General features: G+C 39.0%; 2 protein-coding genes and 1 long non-coding RNA gene across 11 annotated transcripts; 2 read left to right on the forward strand and 1 right to left on the reverse strand.

Annotated features, from left to right (window-relative positions):
• Positions 1-269: 269 nt before the first annotated feature.
• IL20 (interleukin 20) lies at positions 270-10,033 on the forward strand. Of its 4 annotated transcripts, none has more exons than XM_079980081.1 (6): positions 270-379; positions 1,683-1,880; positions 2,013-2,078; positions 2,821-2,973; positions 5,807-5,881; positions 7,031-10,033. In XM_079980081.1, the coding sequence occupies exons 2-6, from the start codon at positions 1,725-1,727 to the stop codon at positions 7,106-7,108; spliced, it is 528 nt and encodes a 175-aa protein (XP_079836207.1). In that variant the 5' UTR covers positions 270-379; positions 1,683-1,724; the 3' UTR covers positions 7,109-10,033. The 4 variants fall into 4 exon arrangements, with proteins under 4 accessions (XP_079836207.1, XP_079836209.1, XP_079836206.1 ...); XM_079980083.1 differs by having other exon boundaries at positions 1,762-1,880; XM_079980080.1 differs by lacking the exon at positions 270-379 and having other exon boundaries at positions 1,462-1,880.
• On the reverse strand, positions 3,873-22,404 carry LOC307217960 (interleukin-20-like). 6 transcript variants are annotated; one of them, XM_079980067.1, is made up of 9 exons: positions 21,877-22,404; positions 21,229-21,311; positions 19,122-19,203; positions 18,015-18,078; positions 16,450-16,632; positions 14,565-14,627; positions 13,059-13,211; positions 11,805-11,876; positions 3,873-3,999 (listed from the first exon to the last, which is right to left on the reverse strand). In XM_079980067.1, the coding sequence occupies exons 5-9, from the start codon at positions 16,588-16,590 to the stop codon at positions 3,928-3,930; spliced, it is 501 nt and encodes a 166-aa protein (XP_079836193.1). In that variant the 5' UTR covers positions 16,591-16,632; positions 18,015-18,078; positions 19,122-19,203; positions 21,229-21,311; positions 21,877-22,404; the 3' UTR covers positions 3,873-3,927. The 6 variants fall into 6 exon arrangements, with proteins under 6 accessions (XP_079836193.1, XP_079836191.1, XP_079836189.1 ...); XM_079980065.1 differs by having other exon boundaries at positions 3,879-3,999; positions 11,805-11,879; XM_079980063.1 differs by lacking the exon at positions 3,873-3,999 and adding an exon at positions 5,875-6,760.
• Positions 16,601-19,599, forward strand: LOC307218137. Its single transcript, XR_013839813.1, has 3 exons — positions 16,601-16,762; positions 16,875-17,037; positions 19,192-19,599. It is a non-coding gene; the product is annotated as an uncharacterized lncRNA (long non-coding RNA).
• Positions 22,405-22,636: the final 232 nt, after the last annotated feature.

Genomic DNA, 22,636 nt, shown 5'->3' on the forward strand with positions numbered 1-22,636 from the left:
CCACTGAAATTGCCATTCTGGCACACATTTGTCATGTATATATAAGGCTAGTAGTCCTGTGTCGAGCTAATCTGGAAATAAAGTTGGCAGTGTAAACAAATATTCTGCTGAAAGGCATGTATCAAGAGTACTTTATGTATTTTCTACATCTGTGTGGGGGTGGCATCTTTACTATATGCCAGTCATCTCAGTGAGAAATGTGTGCACTGTTCTAGGAAATCTGTTTTGGCTGAGTAAGCTTGTACATAATCAGGCGAGAAATCCAAAGGGGATTACTAAGCATTTCATTATCTTCACTTATCAGTATATAAGTGGAAGACAATCTCAAGGACAGGTACACAATGATTACCAATAAACAGGGAAGGCATCTCAAAACACGGTAAGATATTTCTATGATCTGTTTTCATGCACTTTCACAATACTTGTAAGATAATAGATATATCAGATAGAAAGACAGTATCCAATACAGCATTTAGATAGATGATAGACAGATAGATAAATGATAGATAGCTATCTGAAATATATGCATCTTGTTGTATGCTAATTAGATTATTCACAGTAAAGGGTCATTTTATAAAGTGATTTTAATTCTTCAAAATTTAAGAACATTCTCCCTCCACCAAAAAAAGAAAAAAAGAAATTCATTTCTGATCTTCTATGTCCATTTTTGTCTTTTCTTTTGTATAGTTTCAAAAAATATCAGATACTAAAAAGGTGAAGAGATGTTCCATGCAATGAACACTATTATGTACATTAAGGACCCCTGTTTAGACTGCAGCTCCCTGACTTGTATCTTAACTTGTATAAGCATGTTCACTTGTCTTTCACACTGGACAAACTTGCCATAGGAAACACTGGTACACTACCAGGGTACCTGTGGCAAACACAATCACCATGAAAAGTGTGGTGTTGTGGTGTGTGTTGAGGGCTTCATCCAAATTTGACTGGAAAATGGACATTGATGTGCACAAAGACGCTAAACATTAATATGTTTATTGAGAACTACCAACTGATTCATTTCAGTGGGACCCTTTTTGAATCAAAGATTCACGTTGCTGTTTTTATGTTATCTTTTCTTTACCTCAGAAAAAAAAACTTGATACTGTTTTTCATGTTTCCTGTTTGTATTTCTTTCTGCTTTTGAGACCTGAAACCCTTATTGCAAGCAGCTCAGAGGAGGTTGTGCTGTAATAACTTGCAGAATCCAGGAGGTCCTTAAACATAAGATAAACTTTATTAACTGTTTACAGAATGAGGAATCTATGTGAAAAGGAAGCCATATAGCTTCTCTATTGCTGAATCATTCCAGACTCCTCTTATTCACTTAAGCACAACACACTTCTTATCTTCACAACAACCCTGAGAGGTAGGCTAGACTGAGAGTTGGTGACTCGTCATCCAGCAGTAAGCTATGTGGCTGAGCAGGGCTTGGGTCTGAATGGCTTTCAAGTGAGAGAGATGCATGTACTGGAACAAGAGATGGGGAAATATATAGGCGTTGCAAGCTATTTACCATACATTCCGGCTCATCATATAGAACAGGTTGGTGTATACATACTACTGAACAGAATTATGTAGATGAGCCCCACTGTCCAACAAGCATCTTGCAGACCTATTAAAAGACCAGCATCTACCTGTACAAAGTAGGGCTGCCTCACAGGTCTTTTATTTCCCATTAATAGCTCTCCTGGCTGAATAGTGAATGTTTTCTACCCAGTGCTGAAATGGAGGGTGGCTACATTCTCTTGCTTCTGCACACAGCCTTTCTGCTGTGTTTGATCCCTGCCAGCAGCCTCAAACAACTCCACTTTGGGCACTGCATGGTATCTGTGGATATGTATGAAATGCGGAAGGGATTTGGCGACATCAAGGAAATGACTGTGAGTATTGGTGGAAGGAGGCTTCATACGTGTTTGGAATTGCAGTGAATTTCGTGCGGGAAGCTTAGTCACAGAGACAGATCTTGATGGATCAATTTATAGTACTGAACTTTTGGGTTTCTTCTTCTTCAGCAGTCTCAAGATCGGCACACAAGCATCCGCCTCTTACATGGATCACATTCTCTTCAAAATACAAAGGTATCTCCTCTAAGCCATTCAGTGATTAAACTGGGGGTGGGAGGAAGAAGACGTGTGTGTTTGATTTGGCAGACTTTTCAGATTTTCTTGTAAATCTTTGTCCTTGGAAACTTGTTGGTATAAGATTTCTGTCCCTTGCACATTCTGTTCTCTTATTTGGAGAAGTGCTCATATTCCAACAAAATATTAATCTTAAAAAATGGAGGTGAAAATAACTCCTGTTGAACTCAGTTTTTGTTGTTGTACTATTTCTGGATTAGCGGAGTCTGTAACCTGAAGCGTATGTAACCTGAGTACCACTGTATAAGTAATCAGGGACTCAAGGATTGCTGCTTGATTAGACTCCAAAAAGGGTTTTCTAAGATTCTGTCCTGTGAATTTTCACACTGATTATTAGTTGCATATTCTCTGAATATATGCATTCCAATATTTGCTTTATTTTATATTGGTATTTTATTTTATAATTGCATTTAATATTTAATTAGATTTCAGGATTAGATTTTTGACAGGTCATGGCTGACATTCAGTGGAGTTTAGTATTAGTAGTATTTGTTACTTGATATATATGCAGTATTTGAAAGGTGACATGAAATTTAAGGAGATAACTGTTTAAGATGTTTCATATACGATAACTGAGAAAATCAAAATAATTGTGAATTGTCAATAAGCCTCTGATTTGAACTGTAATGCATTATTCAATGAAATGTTGCCTATTCTAATAAGTTATCCTGATTTGCTTTAGTCTGAAGACAGGTGTTGCTTTTTTCATTACTTGTTGAAATTCTACCTGGTTAATGTCTTCAATCAATGCACAGAAGGAAGCAACTTTCATCAAAGGAGAGTCAGCAGGATTGCCAACAACTTCCTCAGTATTAAGAAGGAACTGACACTCTGTGTAAGTTGCAGCAATGAACAATCTATAGCAGTAATGGGCATACTTATAGTAGCTTTAGTACATAATACCAGTAAAATCATGCATGCACTGAAAACAGCTAACCAGATTACAACTCATACAACCTTGGAATAAGTCTATGGGCTTTCTAACTGGTCATAATGGGTTTCAGTTCTCCCCCTCTGGGGTCAGCCAAGACAAGGAAAGTGCCCAGAACACTGGTACCTGCTTTTAAATACAGTACAGTACATATCTTGTAAATTTCCTGTGGGTTTTTTGTTGTTTTTATGGGAACTAACAATCTGAGTAGACAGTCCTATGCATGCCTACTCAGATATAAAATCCTATTGAGTTCAATGAGGCTTACTGTAAAGGAATGTAGGATTTAGCTGGGAAGCTCTTTCTAAAAATTTACAAAGCAGTGCAGTTTTTCAACAGTTCATAAAGAAGGAGGTTGCAGGACTGTGCCAAATTTTAATAAGGTTAGATATGTGAAATTTACAGGAGGAGGAAACCCCACATTCCAGACTTCCAGGTATTTTTTTACACTTGTTTGTAAAACAATTGTTTGCAAAGCGGGGGAGGGGAGGGGAATCCCCAATTTTTATTTATTCCTAGCCAATTCAGGATCATGTAGTCACAATGACATGTATCCCATAAGATATGGATATATCATTGAAGGGAGAAAGACAAATGAGCATAGTGAAAGGCAGGAAGCGTTTTTGACTATGCTAAATCTACATGAGGATGGGAAGGAAAAAGGGAACATGTTCTTACCATCTAAGTGACATCACAGGCTTCCATCATTATCCAGTTTAAGTTCCACATCCTTCAGATGGAATGATATGAACAGTCAGATGCATGTTTGATTTTGCATCCCGTTGAAAATAATGCTGGACGAATGGATAGCATTCATTACCAGATGTGTATCCAGAGGCAAATCACGATGCATTCATTTCAGTCGAATTGGCGTTCAGGCTCAAAACTGGATGTGTGCCCCAGTCCACATTCTGCTCCAATCATGCACAACTGTGAAAATTAATCAATGGGCACAAATACTCTCTCATCAATGGGCACAAATCCTCATAGTTTCCCCTTATGAACAGTTCCATATTTTTTTTCACAAAGGGGTGCAAAAATTGTCAACAAGGCAGCATGTGTTTTTGGAGTGAGGAAAATGTTCGTGAAATCCCACCGCCTCTCCATTTCAGCTCAGTGTTAAATATATAACTCTCCAAATTGGTGGATGTTTTCATTATGGCAGTACCATTGCTACAAAGCTTCCTTGAGGTTTTCAGTGCATCTCAGCTGCATTTTGTGGGCCTGAAATCAGCAATGATCCATGGTTTTAAAAAGGAAGGAAGAAAAACTCAGCAGATCTGTAAGAACAGCAGTGATCAGAGAGCTTTACACAAGTACATCAGACCTAGTGGGTTACTAGATAACCAAAAGTTCTCTCTCTCTGCCCAGAGCAATCACGTGGGTTAAGGCTTTGGTTTTCAAACTGTAGGGAGGGACCTTGAGAGAAGAGGGTAAATGACAGACCCTCCAGAAGTGAGCAGTAGTCACTGAATACTGAACTCAGTGGAACTTATTCCAGAGTAAGCTAACAAAAGAGATGAATGGGCAAAATTGCTGCTGAGGAATAAAATACATGCGAAGGGTTGCCATATTTCAAACAGGGGAAATCCGGATGGAAAAGTTGTTGCACTTTTCCTGGAAAATTGCAAAAAATAATAATGAAGTTTTCGAGCTATTTTTATGGAAAATAAACAAACAAACAAAAAAAAAACTGGGTTGCCATACGTCCAAATTTTCCTGGACATTTTAACAATTTCCGCCCAGACACTGCTGCTGCCTACATTCCGGATATGTCCCGGAAATTCTGGACATATGCCAACCCTATACATGCATATGTGGGGAAAGGAAGGGGGAGTGTTCCTACATTATAAAGCCCTCTAATATTCCTTCACCCTAATATATAGGTCTTGACATGAGGCCACAAATGGCTGCACATGAGCATCTCTGCAAGTTTGAATAAATGAATTGAGCTTGGTTCTGGGGCAGGGGGAAAAGTATGTTTAGAAGGAAACCCTGCTTTCAAAGTGTTAGAGAAATGTTGAAATAAGTGCAAGCTCCATGCAGAAAACTTGCCACCCTCATAGAATTGTCATAAGCAGTGGATGTAACAAGCAAAAACAAAATAATTACATACACAGATGTAGCACAGCTGATAAAATGGCTTTAACTCTGAAAAACTTCAGATAGCGTGTCAGATGCCAGTCCCTTGTCAACTTCAGTTATGTTGCCCATAGGTACATGGATATCAACTCCATCTGCAAGAATGATTCCAGGATATATATTAAAATGGGTTTTGTGTCTTAATAACATGCATTCAGTAAACCTAAATTCAGATTTGTAATTCAAAAATTGGTCTTCAGTAAAGTGCCAAAAGCTTCTATTTCTTCATTAGCCTTTGTAGTAGTGTCAAATAATATAGCTCTTTGATGTTCTCATTGCTACATTTTCTTCCTCCTTTGCCTGACGTGGCATTTGATGACCAATTAGCTTTGTACAGCACTTACATGCATGAGTGGTTACAGCAGACTAGGAAGAAACTGCTTCTGCAGACCCTCTTTTCCATATTTTATTAAATGGATCTCACCACATATTTTTCACAAGTAGAGAATAGATGTGCTCACATACCAAACACAATAATTTAGTAATTCAGCATTTGTTTTTGCATTCAGTTCAGCAGTACTGTGAATCTTTGAACACAATATACATGAAGAAATATGTCTAAACATAATTTATGTAATATATTATTTTCCTTCAGGATACTGTCACAACATGCTCCTGTGGGAAGGAAGCCAATCAAAGATATGAACAAATCCTGAATCAGTTTCAGAGGGTAAATGTGTTTTCACTTTGCAATTTAGCTAATGGAATGCAGGTGCTCTCTTGAGCGGGTTGCAGGAGTCTGGTGTTGACCTGAAATTTGGCATGAGACCAGCCTGACTGGAACCCTTTCGTGTCACTCCAGAAACTGTCTTCATGGCTTGCTCAGAAAAACAAGCACAGCATTTCCCAAGCCTAGCTGGCAACCTAGGATCTTTCATGGAACCATAGAATTGTAGAGTTGGAAGGAGTCTCAAGCGTCATCTAGTTCCCTGCAAATGCAGGAATCTCAGCTAAAGCACCCATCACAGATGGCCATCCAACCTCTGCTTAGAAACCTCCAAGGAAGAAGAGTCCACCACAAGAGTCCACTGTCAAACAGCTCTTACTGTCAAAAAGTTCTTCCCGACATTTAGTTGGAATCTCCTTTCTTGAACTTGAATCCATTGGTTCAGGTCATACCCTCCAGAGCAGGAGAGAAGAAGCTTTCTCCATCTTCCATGTGAGAGCACTTTAGATATTCAAAGTTGGCTATCATATCTCAGTCTCTTCTTTTCCAGGCTAAACATACCCAATTCCCTCAGCCATTCCTCATGAGGCTTGGTTTCCAGACCCTTGATCATCTTGGTCGCCCTCTTCTGCATATGTTCCAGCTTGTCAATATTCTTCTCAAACTGGCACCCAGAGCTGGACACAGTATTCCAGGTGTGGCCTGGCCAAGATAGAATAGAGAAGTACTTTGACTTCCCTGGATCTGTGTGGACACTGTACTTCAGTTGATGCAGTCTAGAATAGCATTAGCTTTTTTTGCTGGTGTATCACACTGTTGGCTCATGCTAAGCTGAACCATGGCAGAACCAGATGAAGAGAGCCATAATTGGATCTTCTGTCTCTTAAAGAAAATAAAAGCAAGTCAGCAAGGAAGGAGGACACTTTGGATTGAGAATGTAAAATTTCCCCCTTGCACTGATATAAATTGTCCCCAATCCTGCAGAAGCTGCTGTTTACCCTGTTAAGGTACCCATACTTACATAATTTTCTGTTACACCTTGCTGTACAAGCAGCTACAGAAGTAATGCAGGAGACACCAGAGATATGTCATTTGTTATCCAGTATTCACACTGGTTGTTTGGAAAGTTTATCTTTTCCTGTTCCTTTTCAGATGGACTCACACTCTGCAGCAGTTAAAGCCCTTGGGGAGCTCGACATCCTACTGGATTGGATCGATAAGGCAGACTAGGAAAAGGCTGGACACGAGAGTGGGCCACACAGAGGAGATGAAATGAATTTAATTTTGTGAATCCTCAAAAGCTTCATCCACTAGCATTGATGTTGAATATCTGCCAAATGCTCCAATATCTGATATTGGATATCTATATTTGACACCTGGCAATAACTTGTAGTACTATGTAACCATCTCATGTACAATTCAACTTCCCTTGTCTCCTCCTTTCATGCATCCCTAAATCTGTTCTGGGTTTCCCCTCAACACTTCAGAGCAGATTTGGTCTGCTCTGAGGCCTTGGGGCACTTGCAAGGGAAAGAGGGGGGAGTCCCATTGTGCAATCATAAATCCTTGCACTGTTGGGACAGTTACTTGGTGCTACATTGGGTACAAGCAAACATTTATTCTTCTTAACATGATTTATGTGTCGGATCCAGGTATGTACAAAGTTCATTTGATCTAGTGCAGTGATTTAGTTAGTAAATCACTAACTAAAAAATGTCCCAGAGAGTCCCCAACTCTCCAGGGTTTATGTTTCGGACAGCACAGGGGAGAAGGAATTGATGAAAATTGGCATTTCTACAAGCAGAACATTCCACTGCTAACCCCATAAATGATCTAGTACAGTACTAAATAATTATCAGCCAATGTTCATGGCTATTGCACTTGCAGTTTGTAGTATTTCATGATATGTCGTAGTGTTGGTGTTGACATTATTTATTAATAAATATTTATTTATTGAGCATGTTTATATCGTCCTGCCTTTCCAGCCAAAAGGATCAGCAAGATAGCTTCACCTCAGCATAAAAGCAGCTTGCATTATAAGGAATTTTTGGTGGGCTTCTTGCGGGGGATATTACGGTGTCCAATCTTTTAAAGGACTTGAAACTCATACTGATACCCACTTACCCGGGAGTAAGCCCCATTTAAGGCAGTAGGGTTTACTTCTAAGTTAAAAAAAAGGATTGTGTTGTTGTTTTGCAATAGGTTTTGATGTGGAAAACTGGGGGAGAGGCTGGTTTCATCTTTATACATTTTGTTTCTGATTCTGTAAGGCTGCGAGGCAGGGGACTGCTAGGGTGAAAGCTTCATTCCCTCATTTTATTTCTTATACACATATTTAACCTCACCCGTAGGACAGAGTTGTAACATGTTGTGAGGAGTTCTGAAGTGATTGAATACATTTTGTGTGTGGTTATGTGGTGTTTAGTATGTTCATATTCTTTGAAGTGTAGGGTTGGTTGTAAAACCTGCTCCTTTCAGTCACTGACAAAAGCTGTCTTTGCCAGTGCTCGTTATCCTGAGAAGTTGTATTTCCCAGTTCTAAGAAAGCTGTGTTGTCTCAGAGCCCCCAACTGGCATAACATGATGAAGGAAACCTTTGGAGAACTGTGTTGGAGTGCAAAGGATTCCCCTTTTTGTATACCTGTACTTCATTATACAAATATCACATAGATCCCCGTAAGATGCAACAGAGAAATTTGTGTAAAATGTATGGTATTAAGTTGGAAAACAAAAAAAAGTAAATCTCACCAAAGCATTAGTGCTAGATGCAAATTTATTGCTGTATCTCCTGCCACAACAAGAGAATTCAGGGAAGCTCAGGTCAATACTAAATGTTTTCTGAATGTGAAACATTTTGGAAATATATTGTTTTAGTAGATTACACAAAAAATGTGTTTCTCACACACAATCATCCATTTAGCAATACAAAGAGTAATACAGCAGGTATTATTTCAAGACAAGTACAGTAATGTATAGCATTTAATTGCATTAAAATCAAATGCATTGTGTAATTATGGCTGTAATCCTAAACACATTTACTAGGGAGAAAGCCCTACTGAGCACAGCTGCACTTCAAAGTAGACCTTGTACACCACCTTGCTTTCATGAATGGCAGTAGTGAAACAATATATAATTTATAGTTATACAGCAGAATTTTCTGCATATAATTTATATAAGTACTGTATAATTAACAGGTGGAATTGGTCCATCAGATGTTTTGTTTTTGTCCCAACTGAAGTTGATCTTATTAAGAGACTTCCTTGTCTCAGCTTTGTAGTATATGAAAACTCACAGTCTTTAATATATTTACAGCACAATCCTATGCATGTTTACTCAAAAGCAAGTCTGCCTTACTTCAGTGGCTCTTGGTGATAGGGCTACATCCCTCACATTCAAACCTTAGCATATTTACTATGACGTATGCACTGCTTAGTGATAGCAGCCTTAAATTTATAAGCTTGGGATCCAGAATTCCCAGGAGCAGATCTCTGCTCATAAGACACTCCTACAGGAAGGAAGAGTTGTACAGGCACTTTTCACTGCTTCCTGCTTCCTAGTGCAGCCCCTGTGCCATCTGAAAAGCTGCTCTAGAGGACTAGGGCACTCTCCAAAACAGTGTGGGAAATGGTGGTGGGCAGGAAGAGGGAACATTACCACCTCTTTTCTTCTGCTGGGAGCATCTGCTGGATCAAAGCCTGTTCCATGATGAACTAGTCTAATCTAAATATTAATATTTCAAGATTTATCAGTAATAGCTTATATTTGGTTCCTACAATCAGTTTACCTATTTGCTCCATTTTCTATGGACATGGTTTCTTTTAGTGTGTTGCATGTGGAGATACAATGGATAGTTTGTGTTATCTGCAATTAATTATGTGACATGCCCCAATTAGCATTTCCAAATTTCTTCATATAAAAGTTGATATGTTATTGAACTGGTAGCAGCCTTCCCAAGGTATTTCATATTGGACAAAAGTATCTTTCAATTCCCCTCATATAGCATAATTGCCCCTCTTTTCCTTTCTTGGCAAGAGTTGTTCTCTTTTACAAAATGTGATTTTGCACATATCCACCCATTCACTATAGATACTTCTTCTGTTTCTGACTTACCATTAACCCAGCTATGCCACCATGCTACAAATATATTCCTTCCCTTCCCTTCCCTTCCCTTCCCTTCCCTTCCCTTCCCTTCCCTTCCCTTCCCTTCATATTATATCAAAGTAATTGGGGCTCATGGCTATATTTGTTTTTGGGTTTTAGAATCCCACATCCTAATGCTCAGTGAAAGATATATATATACAGCAAACATGTGAAAAATACTAGTTCCAGGATGACAAGGGACAATAATGCACAAATTAATAAAAACAAAATGATAGGGAGTTGTGGCCTGGACATGTCTAACCATGAACACATGCAGCCTTCCAAGAACATATATACACACTTCTTGAAATGAGTGAAAGGTGTTCAAGAGCAGACATGTTTTGAACAAACTGAACTCTTGCAACAGTCCTGAAATCCAAACAATTGCCTTGATTTTTTCCCCCACTGTCCTTTGCAAATCGGCAGAAATGTGATACCTGGATAGCATTCTTCTCCAGTAGAAGGAAGGGTGTGGGGAAGAATTTCATGAAATCTCAAGGAAGAGATATTACTGCCTTTTCAGCTCTCTGAATCAAAGCCCCTTCCACATATATAAGCCACTACAACGGGTGCCAGGGTTCACTACATGAGCTGGTTGCTTTTGTGTTGGGAGTGTTCTGTTCTGGAACCTTGTCTTCATATGCATAAATTTTGTCATCAGGTCATAGATATTTTGAAACCTGCTTTAGGAATAGTTAAAGTTTAACAGAAATGAATGTGCTTCCAGCATAATACTTGTTGGTATCCATGAGAGTGTTTTTAAATAATTGTGATAGAGATAAACATGCGGGGGGAAATATGTAGACAGCAATCACCTATTCAGGGTTGGGTTCTTGCTGCTGTTTTCAATGTAAGCTCACTGGAAGAGAAAAACTATCCATAATGTAGCTTGAAATGCTTTGTTTTTAACAATATGTTTTGCCTGACTCCTCCTCATTTAACAATGGATGGGTGCACTGGCAAGCTACTCAGTACGACTCCTGCCTAGGTCTTGTGGAAAGAAATGGGAGCTGTCCAAGACAAGAGCACATATGCTTTACAACAAGATGCGGTTTGATTTGGTTTTGCTGCTCATTTAATTGTAGAAAGTCTTGCATGATTCGAGAGGTGGTGCAATTGACTCGCAGATGAGCAAAGAGAATGTGGGAAATTGCTACCTGACTGGAGCAGAGGTGCTGTCCCCAAAGCTAACTCCGTAGAACTGAACTTTGGAAGACCCATAGCAGTCCTGCTGCTAAAGTCAAACCCTTCCTGTTCAAGTACAGGGGCTGCGTGTGTGCATCCTTCAAGCCCAGCACCCTATGCAGTTCTTTAAGACACAAGAGGGCTTTGCACCTTAAAGCATTGGGGGGAATTGGTCAATTGACGTGTGCCTGCTCAACCATGTTGCAGTCTAATGGGCACCCAGGTGTTTTTCAAAGCCTCCCAACTAGTGCCCACTAGGGAAGTGCCCACTTTTATCTCCTTAATTCTCTGGAATCAACTATGCAACACAGAATACTGATTCTGATTCTAATATGCCTCCAGCCAATTTAGCAGGATATCCACTTCTCCAAGGGCTTTCATAGCAGCAAGTGTAACATCCATCTGGAAGTTAATTAACATGAAAACTTGGTCAATAACAAAAGCATTTGGGGGTGGTACATTAGCATTTGGGGTGGGATGTAAACATTCCCCTTTAGTCACCTGCTGCCTTTATTTTTGTTGTTAAGATTAATATCATAATCATAATCAATGACCATTTCTATTGCACTTTAAAGTTCAGGTTGCAGTCCAATCAGTTTACCTGCTCATAGTTTCTGATGATCTGCTGATATTTGTTTGTTGCCTCTTCCCCACAGGTGCACATATTTTCATCCTGCTGGGAAATTATAGTAAGAATACCCATTGGCATAATAAAATTCAGTAGAGGTTTGGGACATACCAGTTTCATCAGCTGCGTTTTATCAGGCTGTACTACATACAGTGAATCCATCACTACCACTAATAGTGGACTTGGGTGGCTGATGGAAACAGAACCAAAGTGGGGCTATGGAAAAAAATCTTTCTATTCTTAAATTCAGATCTCTATATCAGCTTGTATTCTTTTTTTGAAAAAGAAGTCCTTGTGAAAATTCATTAGATAGTGCAAATTTCTCCTGATATATGTTTGTATGCAATTTTGCTTAATATACACAATTTTGCAGAACATTTCCTCCTAAAATAATGCATTTTGTACCATATTTTCACCATACTGAGCCCAGTCCTGGCCAGGGAGGGTGGGATATAAATAATTTTTTAAAAATTAATATTATTATTAGCATTAGCATTTTAATGGAAACTTTACCACTGTGTGTGCATTTTTATACATGTTACTTGACAAGAGAACTACAATACAAACTTTGGAGAAGTCTAAACAAAATTAAATAATTTCTTCCAGTAGCACCTTAGAGACAAACAAAGTTTGTTATTGGTATGAGCTTTCGTGTGCATGCACACTTATTCTGTGCAAAATTCAAAGGATGGCTGTGTTTCAGTTCATATATTGTAAATGTAAGTTAGATAGATTCAACTTTAATGGAAAAGAAAAAAACAGAAAACTGAGGTAGAGGGTAAGGAGTTTGCCCTGCTTGTGTGTAATGGCCAGCTGCAACCCTGAATGAACAGCTCTTGTGAGTATGGCAGTTACGCTAAAATATTCCGTGGCAGGCCTCAATTGTTATCTTTATTTCAGTAATGCTCTGTGGTAGTTGTTCAACTTTGGGGCCAGAACTGCCTGCTTGTGTACTTCTCTGCACATTCCTGCTAATTCTCTACATTAGGCATTATCTATTGCATAATATCTTTAAAATATATCACAAAATACCACTCAGTTCTCTGGCAGTATCTCCTCCGAAGAAAACTGACACTTTCAAGTGGTTCACATTCTATAACTTAAAGAAGGCAACAGTATCGTAATGAACAAATCTGAAGATTAATCAGATTAATTTACAACCCTTCCTAATAAACATTCAGGGCAATGAAAATATGATAATTTCCACAAAACCAACATGTGACTTACACACACTCTGAATTTCTTCTCTATGCTGAGGAAGGAGTTGGCTATGCCACTGATTTTCCGATTGATGTAAAGACTTCCTGTCTCACAGTGCCTGAAGACTTTGTCCAGGTAAAATCTTAAGATGCTATGAGCAAGGCAACAGCTGTCTAAAGTCTCCAGGGAGAGAGTTTGGATTTATTAAACACTGTAAGACAAAGCTTCCAGACAATGGCAGTTGTAGTTTTTTCAGAACCTTTAGGCAAATTTGCATTGAGAAAAGGCTTCCCACACACCAGCAAGGAAAACTGATAAAAGCTTATATCCTGCTCCCACCATCCCAGCCCCGCAGCAGGTGAACTTGTATCATATCACAATGGGTTGTATTCAGCTTAGTCATATGCAGAGTAGACCCACTAAATCCAATAGACTTTACTTAGTCAAGCCTATTGTTTTCAGTGGGTGTACTCTGAGTGGATGCAAACATTATTTTAAAGCATTTGTTGTTGCATTAATGCAGTGTTTCCCATCAGCCAGTGGAGAGTTCTGTACTACTGGAACTGCCAGAATAATGCAGGTTGAACTAATTAATTAAAGAGTAAAAAAAATAATCATGCTGTTGTGGGAAGCAGCTCAGATCTACATCTAAGGCCACTTTCCAAAAACATCATTTTCCAATTGATGCATGTCTTGGTTGGGAATGCTGGCATATCAGCAAGACAAAACCCACCTACATCATTTACAAGGTTTTTTGCCCCCCTCCAAAAGCTGTAAAGGTAAAGGTACCCCTGCCCGTACGGGCCAGTCTTGACAGACTCTAGGGTTGTGCGCTCATCTCACTCTAGAGGCCGGGAGCCAGCGCTGTCCGCAGACACTTCCGGGTCACGTGGCCAGCGTGACAAGCTGCATCTGGCGAGCCAGCGCAGCACACGGAACGCCGTTTACCTTCCCGCTAGTAAGCGGTCCCTATTTATCTACTTGCACCCGAGGGTGCTTTCAAACTGCCAATCCTAAAATAGCCTTAAACATGGTTTACACATCAGCAGTAGGTGTTATACCATTAAATGGCCCTGGGCTGGGGCTACAAGCATTCCAAATACGTTTATCCGGAAGTAAAGCCAATAGGGGTTACTTCTCAGTGTAAATGCATAGAACTGCCTTATTTGTTTAGAAGACATATACAGCAACACTCTGCACAGAATAGCAACTTAACATTCAGCATGGCATTTCAACCCATCTAAAGCCATACCATTCAAGAAATGTACTCTCTTTCTAAAATCCTTTTTAAATAAAATGCTCGTGCAGACTTACAACAGATATCTAAAACCAACCAGCCAAGGGCAAGAGAGATGGCAAGGGAGTTTCAGACAAAAGTAGACTGAACTGTTCAAAGTAGGATGAACCATGTGATCGTTAATGTTCTCTTAAATCAAAATCTGCTTGCTTTCCACAAGCTGATTCAAATATATTAATAGTGAAATCATTTTGCTACAGAAATTTCAAAGAGATATTCTAACTAGTAGCACTTACTTGAAAGTTATGCAGAGAATGTGGGTGCAAAATGCTTGCTGTTCTGATAGGATCTCTGGCTTGCTAAATAGGGAAGAGTGATGATCCAGTCTGATTATGTGCTTTTTGCCACACCGATCATTAAACAACTACAGCCCAACAGCACATAAATATAGTTTAATATAACTGTAGGCTTCAGCTTGAAAAAAGGTAACAAATCAAATGATATCTGGAGGATAAAACAACTGTACTTTCAAATCAGCCATATTTATATTGTCACTGAGTCTAAATATGCTTCTTGGTGCTAAGATTGCATTGGATAGTATTGCTAAAAATGTTAATGAAACAGCTTTTGGAGTGGAAAGATTTATGGGAACTGATAAAATGTGATTGTTAAAGTTGAGCTTCTGAATTGATTGAAACAAAACATGGGATCTAGCAAACAATTCTGATCTAGCAAACAAGCACCCAACCAAGAATGTATGGAGGTAACAGTCATCTGGGTTTGCTGTAAATTTCAAACTAGTATGCCTAAAGATGAAAAACTTCAAATCTATTCTTTAAATTTAACACCCTTTTCTTTCCCCACACTGCACAATAGTGAGAGTAATTCTACTGAAACTTCTTACTTTGACTTTTTAAATGTTCAGAGACTCCACTTTCTTCAAGCAATTTGAAGAAATTTTGCAGGGGGAAATGTTTCTTACAACATAACTTTAAGCACATTTACTCATATGAAGGTCCCATTAGTTTCTTCTAGGTAAATTTAGGACAGCCAGCTAATTTTTTTTATTTGAGCAATCTAATTTAGTTTATGCCCATTCAACCTGCACCCACAATTCAGTTTTCCAAATCAACTCATGGATCAGTTTAGCAATTAAACATTTGCAGTAATTGTGTTTGCTGGTGTTGCTTCTTGTCCTGTTTTCAGTGACAAAACAGAACAATCACTTGTTATCTTTCTGGTGATTGTCTTTTAAATATATGGATATTACTAGCCTACACACAACTTAGAAGTTTTCTCTATGCTGAATTAAATGTGGCTATACCAAAACAGCCATGCTTTGTTTTCTTTTTCACAAGGGTTGAAAAGCACCCCTTATTTTCCTCATGCTTTGGCATTTTTTGCAAACACACCCATGTTCTCTTAATGCTAGGGTTGCCATATTTCAAAAAGTAAAAACCAGGACACCCCGAAAGTTGAGCACAGCCTTTCAAAAATCCCCACCCCCCCAGACATCAATTCCACCTTTGAAATCCTGGTAATGTCCAGGACGTATGACAGCCCTATTAACGCTATACTTAATGTTCACAATTTCTTCTTTTTCCTCACAGTCCTCACTCTCATTTGCATACATTGTCATTTAATCCTATTGGTTGTGGTGGCCCATGTGAATTTGACGATGATATGTAATGCAATGCCATTGTGGACATTTGGAAACAAAATCAATTAGATTTAACAGTAAGGTGGGTCAATGAAAGGTGTGAAGGAAATAAGGAAGAAAGAAAATATTGCCAAGAACTGTAAGCATGTGCCAAGTGAATAAAATGATGCCAAGGAAGCAATGAAATGATTCTGGTATTTGGCAAAGTGAGGATTTATTTTGCCACAACCCATTCAGCTGTGCCATGAGTGCTACATTTGACATAAATACTGACAAAGAGAATATTTGACACAAACCTACTGAATGCACTCAGAGCTGCCAATCTTTCCTCCAATTTCTTGCTCTTAAAAGTCATCCCTGCCCCCACAGCTATCAAGACTTTTGGACCTTTATGAATTGTAAATGCTCAACTCAAGGAGTAATGCAGGCAAACCATTATCATGTTGGCTTCCATATGTCCTCTGCACTGAGTTTAAAAGAGATTGGCTCTTATGATAGAAGGAGAAAAGAACAATACTTACAATGACCTTTTTAATTGTACCAAAGCATTCCCGAATTTCATGAATATTCATTGAAATGCTGCAAGGTCCAAACTGGAAAAACCTGTCCCCCAAAACAGGCGGCAGCAGGAGATAGAGAAAGAGGCTGAAAAAGACTTGCATAGTCTGGAAAATGAAGAACCTCTGGGTGGCTAAAGTGTGTTCCTGTTAAGAGGGGAAATGTTTTTGAATTATTTTGCCTCTGCATTATGCTTCATGCATTATCCGTGAAGTGCTAATAATAATAATCACCATCATCATCATCTTTTTTTTTTTTTAACATGACTGGTCACAGGTGGGTCAGATGTTAATCTGATCCAGACATGCAACTTCTTGTATCGTTGTATTATTTTCACCATGTGCTATCTGCAACTTCTCCCTTTATATTCTCCCTTTATATTTTACAGTGCAATAGTAGTGCTTTCTGGATAGAACTCTGGAACAGAAATAAGATATCCAATAGCAGAAAAAAATTGGCTGGGTAGGTTGAAAACCAATGAATATGCAACTGCTGCTGATAACTGCTTTGAGATTTTTTTCTACAATCAAGCAGTATATACATTTTAGTAAGTAAGTAAGTAAGTAAGTGCAAAGTGAAGCCTGTTAGGGTTGGTTGGTTGGTTGGTTGGTTGGTTGGTTAGTTTATATTTACAAATATTTGCTGTTGTGGATGCCTTGTTGAGATTTCTGCATTGCAGGGGATTGGACTAGATGATCCTTGGCATCCCTTCCAAGTCTATGATTCTGTGATTTTATGAATCACTGGCATTACCACACATATATACAGGAAGAGGTTGCAAACTTGACTTTAACTTTACAAAATAAAAAATTGAGTTCATAGTAGAAAGGTCCCTGGAGCCAGCAGCTCAGTGACATAGTGTCTTCGACTGTCTACTCTCAGTGGGGCTTATTTTCACGTGAGTGTGTATTGAACACAGCTTCAGGACTCAGTGTTAGGAAATATTAGTAGAGGATTAGAGGTGAAAAACTGTAGCACCTTTATATTAATTGATAATTACCCACTACAATTCTGATTGGTCCACTTTAAGGTATGGATGAATTTGTGGAGTTAGAACTAGTAATACCCAAGTATAGCATAATCCTATTTAGTGAAAACTAAAATTTTAGATATCAGAGCATAGAGATCACTATTTTTATAGTTTGATGTGCACATAGTATTTAACTGGTTTATAAATTGTGAAAATAGATACAGAAACCAATTCCACTGTAGCATAATCTCATAGCATTCCTGACTCAGAAATTAGTCTCTCATGTAGTTAGTTCCAATCCTAATTCTGGAAGGTCAGTCCTTTATTCTGGCCTGTCAAAAAACACTGTAAGTTTACAGCAGCTACCTGGATCTTTTCATGCATGCTCATCACTCAGTTGAAGCATATTACTGCTGGTGCAAAATAACTTTCAAACAAGATCAACTAGATATAAATGCCTGTATGGTATAACTGCATATGCATATAAGCAGGGAGGCATGTTGTAATTACCGAAAAGTAAGCCAAATGCATAGATATACATCTTGGATAGTGTCTTACCTTAGGCTTTGATGTGTAGATGCTTGCCTCTTGATTTGATGATGAATCTGAAAATGTCTGATGGTTTTATAGTGGTAAAGAGCGGAAATCAGTCTTTGAGGTTTTTTCTATGCGTCCTTTTCTCAGTACTCCATTTCCACAAAGTTTTCCTGTATTTGGGAGTGGGAATTTTGGGGTTTCCTTGTATTAATTCGATCAAAGATGAAAGGTTGAGCTTCACGTAGCTGTCCCTTTTGCCTTAGCTATCAACTAGCAGGTATACATTGGCAATGAACTCCAAAACCCTCTATCTGCTATTGCTTTTGTCTCAGGAGCAGAGGGTTGTAACCAACACTGGCAAAACAGAATTCTACCTACTCAATATAACACCAGTCATGGCCCAACTGCACTGGCTGCCAATTAGTTTCCAAGCTCACTTTGAAGTGCTGGTTTGGATCTATAAAACCTTCTGCAGCTCAGGACCCCAATACCTCAAGAACCGCCTCTCCCCATATGAACAGACCTAGATTTATACCCTGCAATCGTCATCCGAGGCACTTCTTTGTGTGCCCACTGCATGGGCAGTTAGAGAGCCCATTTGTGGAACACTCTCCCCAGGGTGCCTTCATTATATATCTTTAGATGTTAGGCAAGAACATTCTTCTTAAACCAGGCCTTCAGCTGTTAACCAATCTATGGCCTTAAAACAGTGTGTGTGTGTGTGTGTGTGTGTGTGTGTGTGGTTAGTGTCTTTTTAATTATGTGTGAGATCATTGTAAAGTTGGAAGGGACCGCGAGGGTCATCTAGTATAGAGTATGGGGCCAGGCAGCACTAGGGATTTGCAGTTCTTCTAGATTACTTTGCTTGGTCTAGTACAAAACAGCATTTCATGTACATGATATCAAACATAGTAGGCTGTGTTAGATAGATAGTTTATTACGGCCATAGGCCCATATTAGTAGGCTGTGTTCTGCTGGCACTTCCCATCATGGTCTATTTAGCATTGTGGAGCTAAAGTGGAGGAGAGGGCAGGTACCTCCAGAAAGATATGTGCATGAGAAAAGGGGGTTCCTACAAGAGGCATTCTTTTGGATTATGCCACCCGTTTTGTTCCTTAGGCAGCCTACCTTCTGGAAATGCCCTTCTCTTAAAAGATTGATTGATCCACCTGAGAATTTCCTTCTTGCATCACTTCAGCTGCTGCTCTGCCTGCAAGGAAGATGGAAACTGTGTGTCAAAGAAGGCTGTTTGCAAATGCTGCAGAAAATGCAACTTGAAAAAAGAGACAATGCACATATTTTTGTAAACTAAGAAATCTTTAATATTTTTTTTAAAAATGGGCTTTTGAAGCACCATGAGTGAAAACGGCAGACTATCTGGTACTCAGCGGGACACCAAACTGCTCCCTTCCCTTCAATAGAATCAGACCACTGCATGGCAAACTAATATGTTTGCCAGCTGAAGAACTAAAACCAGTGAGAACGTTTGCATTTTATGAAGGAACACAGGAAGGAGAGTTTGAGGATATAAATCGGCCTGTTGCCCTTTCTTCCGTAATGTCTCTGCTGTATGCTGTTCCAATAATCTTCATTTATAATTCTAACATTAAAGACCTTCTTGAAAAGTCTTTTGCCTCATGCTGAAGCCCAGGGTGGCCAATTAATAAATAATTTGCATAGTGCAGAAGTTTGCACTGCTTAGATTAGTGGGGCAGTTATAATGCAACTGTAACAAGGAAGCTACATTTTAACTGTGCCAGGGTGTGGTTAATTCTCAATACATTGCTGAAAAGTCATGTATCTAAAGGCCTTCAGCAATGTTTGGCGTTAAAAATTTGTAAAAATGCAACACAAATTTCCCTGAGTTTCCAGCTGGTGCATGTTGGGGAAACACCAAAGGAAGCAAAATACAGTACATTTCCCACCGAATTGTTATATTTGTCCATCTCCCCAAAATTCCCCAACAGTTTTTCAAGAAGAAGAAGAAGAGGAAAATGATGACAACAGACATTATAATCACTTATTATTATAACCTACAGGTGAACAGAAGTAGAAGGTTAAAGTCCAGCAAAAAATAAAAATCAATCAACAGGAAGTATACACACACGTGTGTGTGTGTGTGTGTGTGTGTGTGTGTGTCTATTGTAATGGAGGGGCAGATAGATTTTTAACAGTGAGGTCAGTTATCCATTTCCTAAAATCATTGTCCACAAAGCCCTAAGGATGGGAGCAAATACTCTTCAGAACTTTCCCATCTTCTAAAAAACAAAATCAATTTTAAACACGCCTAGATAAAAAGAAGAGGGAAAAGACCCTAGACCTATTTGTTTGTAATTGGAAAGTTTCTTAGCTAGCAGGACCGTTCTCATGTGCTATTTTTATCCAATTATCCACAAAAGAATAGAGAATATTAAGTAAATCCCTTTAAAAAATCAACCCCAAACTGTAAAACAGTGGCATATAACCTCTGGCCCAATCAGGCTCAGTGGGAGTCCTAAATAGGCCCATAAGGTTGCTTTCCCCAAAGCATGCCCACCTGTCGTATGCCTGACATCATATGTGATGCCAGGTGTGGGGCAAGTCAAGATGTAGCTGAGGAAGCTCCTTGGACATTGTGACCGGTTGACCCACCCACCTGACAAAGAGGTCACAGGAGTTGGGGGAGGTAAGAATCCAGCCAACCATCCAAATCTACTTCTCCATTCCTGCTGCAAAGACTGCTCTTCCAAAACAACAAAAACAAAAAATGCTGCCATTATCCTTTTGGAACTTGGTAGGATTCAACACCTCAGAATGAGCTACTGTGTCTTCAAATTTCCTCCACTTCTACAGAAAAGTTATAGACAGATCACTTTGCTTTTTGGGATAACTCGTTTGGGTTTACAGACAGAAAGCTCTGTATGGCTTTGTAAATGTAGTTGCGTACAGAAGCTTGAGGAAGAAGCACTCCATGTCAAAAATAAGCAGATTTATAGAGATTTGTTCTGTCCCAGGTGCTTTTCACAGAAAGAAATGTGCGAATGATAAGTGATGGAAATTTGGAGGTATTGCTTACTACTGTACAAATTCTGCACTGCAAAGCTGTACTCAAGGAAAGATTCCCCACATTCATGTGTTGTACCTTCCCACCCACCTGACAAATAATATAATGTATATTCTTTAGGATTTCTTCATTCTCTGCCATGTAATTAGCTAACACAAACAAACATATTTTTTATTGGTTCAAAAAAATCACCTCCAACAGCTCAGACTCAGAGTAGATTCCTGTTTGGATTCAGTGTACAGATTCTCAAAAACACTGGCATGTATCACATGTGCCTATAAAAAACAAATAATCACTTTAGTAATAAGTTTGTACTATATTATCAAAACAGTATACAGTGGTATGAATACTATAAAAAACACTATGCAGAAATTAAACTCTTCCACATGGACTCCTTTTCTCTGCAAAAAAAAATCCATGCTTTCATTCAAATCTTCCTGATTATATATTTTTTATTTCAGCAGTGTTTCTCTGGTTTCATAGGTACCCCACCATCTTTAGGCTCTACAGGCTGCAGAAGAAAAGATCACGAACAAGATACCTGATTCATGCTGGGTTCTGCTCATGGATCTTTTATGCAGAATCTACATTAGTTTTTTATCTTATCAAAATATGGTCTGTGTGGTTCCCTATATTTTTATTACTGTACTCATGATAGAGGGAAAATCTTCCTATGGCAACCACTTCCAGAATCTCTTTCTCCCACGGTTAATAATGCAGCCCTGCTTTACTGGCAAAACCCGCACACTGATCATTCAACACATATTCTTAACATTCAGTCTTAGACATATTCTTCAGGCGCCATCATTGTTGTTTTTTAGAGACCTGGCCAAGTCTGACCTCATTGGTTGATATTTGAATGCTGTTGAAGATTGTAGCAACTGCTTTCTTCTTCTTCTTTTGTATTATTGGTATTGTTGATGTATCATTGGTTTTTAATATTGTTTTAATTGAGTTTGTTGGCTGTCTTGAGGACCTTTATGCTGTAATAGTAGAGCAAACAACAAACACACACATTATCATAGTGAGGGCCCCTCTGAATATAGCCTAGGACAAAACTTACAGGTGTGTGAAAGAGAGAGGGGAGTGAGAAAGTTTTGCCTGTTACTACTACCAACTCCATTTTGTAACACTAGAGGGAAGCAAACTCTCTTATTTGGTGCAAGAGTTTCTGCTAGAAATGACATAACATATAAAACTGAAGACGTTTGTACTCCTGCTGCTGAACTGGTCTCCTAGGTTATGGACCTGTTAAGTCCTTACTGGAAATTCCAGTATCATAGGCAGGAATGTAGAAAAGATGTGCTCAGGTCTATTGCTAGCCTGCTCTTTGCAGTCTCATACCAGTTGTCCAGAGCAGCTAATGGCCATTGGTCTTACAATAGCAGTACCTTCTTACAATAGCTGTATCTGTCTTTGTCAGTGCAGAATTAAATTTGGTGCCCCCAGAAGGGACCCACTGACTCTGTTTGGGCATTCAAAGACTGTAGCTTAGTTGTACGTTCTTTGAATGCCCAAGTAGAGTCAATGGGTTGGGTCCCTTCTGGGGGCATCAAATTCTGCTTGCTGGTTTCTCACAGGCATCCATTTGGCCACTTTG

The sequence above is a fragment of the Podarcis cretensis genome (assembly GCF_951804945.1).
Source record: "Podarcis cretensis genome assembly, chromosome: 6".
NCBI classification, from domain to species: Eukaryota; Metazoa; Chordata; class Lepidosauria; order Squamata; family Lacertidae; genus Podarcis; species Podarcis cretensis.

What these genes read in the sequence shown, in the direction of transcription:
- IL20 (XM_079980081.1), top strand. Translation starts at nt 1,725, where the DNA reads ATGGAGGGTGGCTACATTCTCTTGCTTCTGCACACAGCCTTTCTGCTG. An exon ending in AGAAGGAACTGACACTCTGT is followed by an intron (nt 2,974 to 5,806) that starts GTAAGTTGCAGC and finishes ATTTTCCTTCAG; the next exon opens with GATACTGTCACAACATGCTC. An exon ending in TCCTGAATCAGTTTCAGAGG is followed by an intron (nt 5,882 to 7,030) that starts GTAAATGTGTTT and finishes GTTCCTTTTCAG; the next exon opens with ATGGACTCACACTCTGCAGC.
- LOC307217960 (XM_079980062.1), bottom strand. Translation starts at nt 16,590, where the DNA reads ATGCAAGTCTTTTTCAGCCTCTTTCTCTATCTCCTGCTGCCGCCTGTT. An exon ending in GTACAATTAAAAAGGTCATT is followed by an intron (nt 14,628 to 16,449) that starts GTAAGTATTGTT and finishes TTCCCTATTTAG; the next exon opens with CAAGCCAGAGATCCTATCAG. An exon ending in AGAAGAAATTCAGAGTGTGT is followed by an intron (nt 11,880 to 13,058) that starts GTAAGTCACATG and finishes ATAATTTCCCAG; the next exon opens with CAGGATGAAAATATGTGCAC.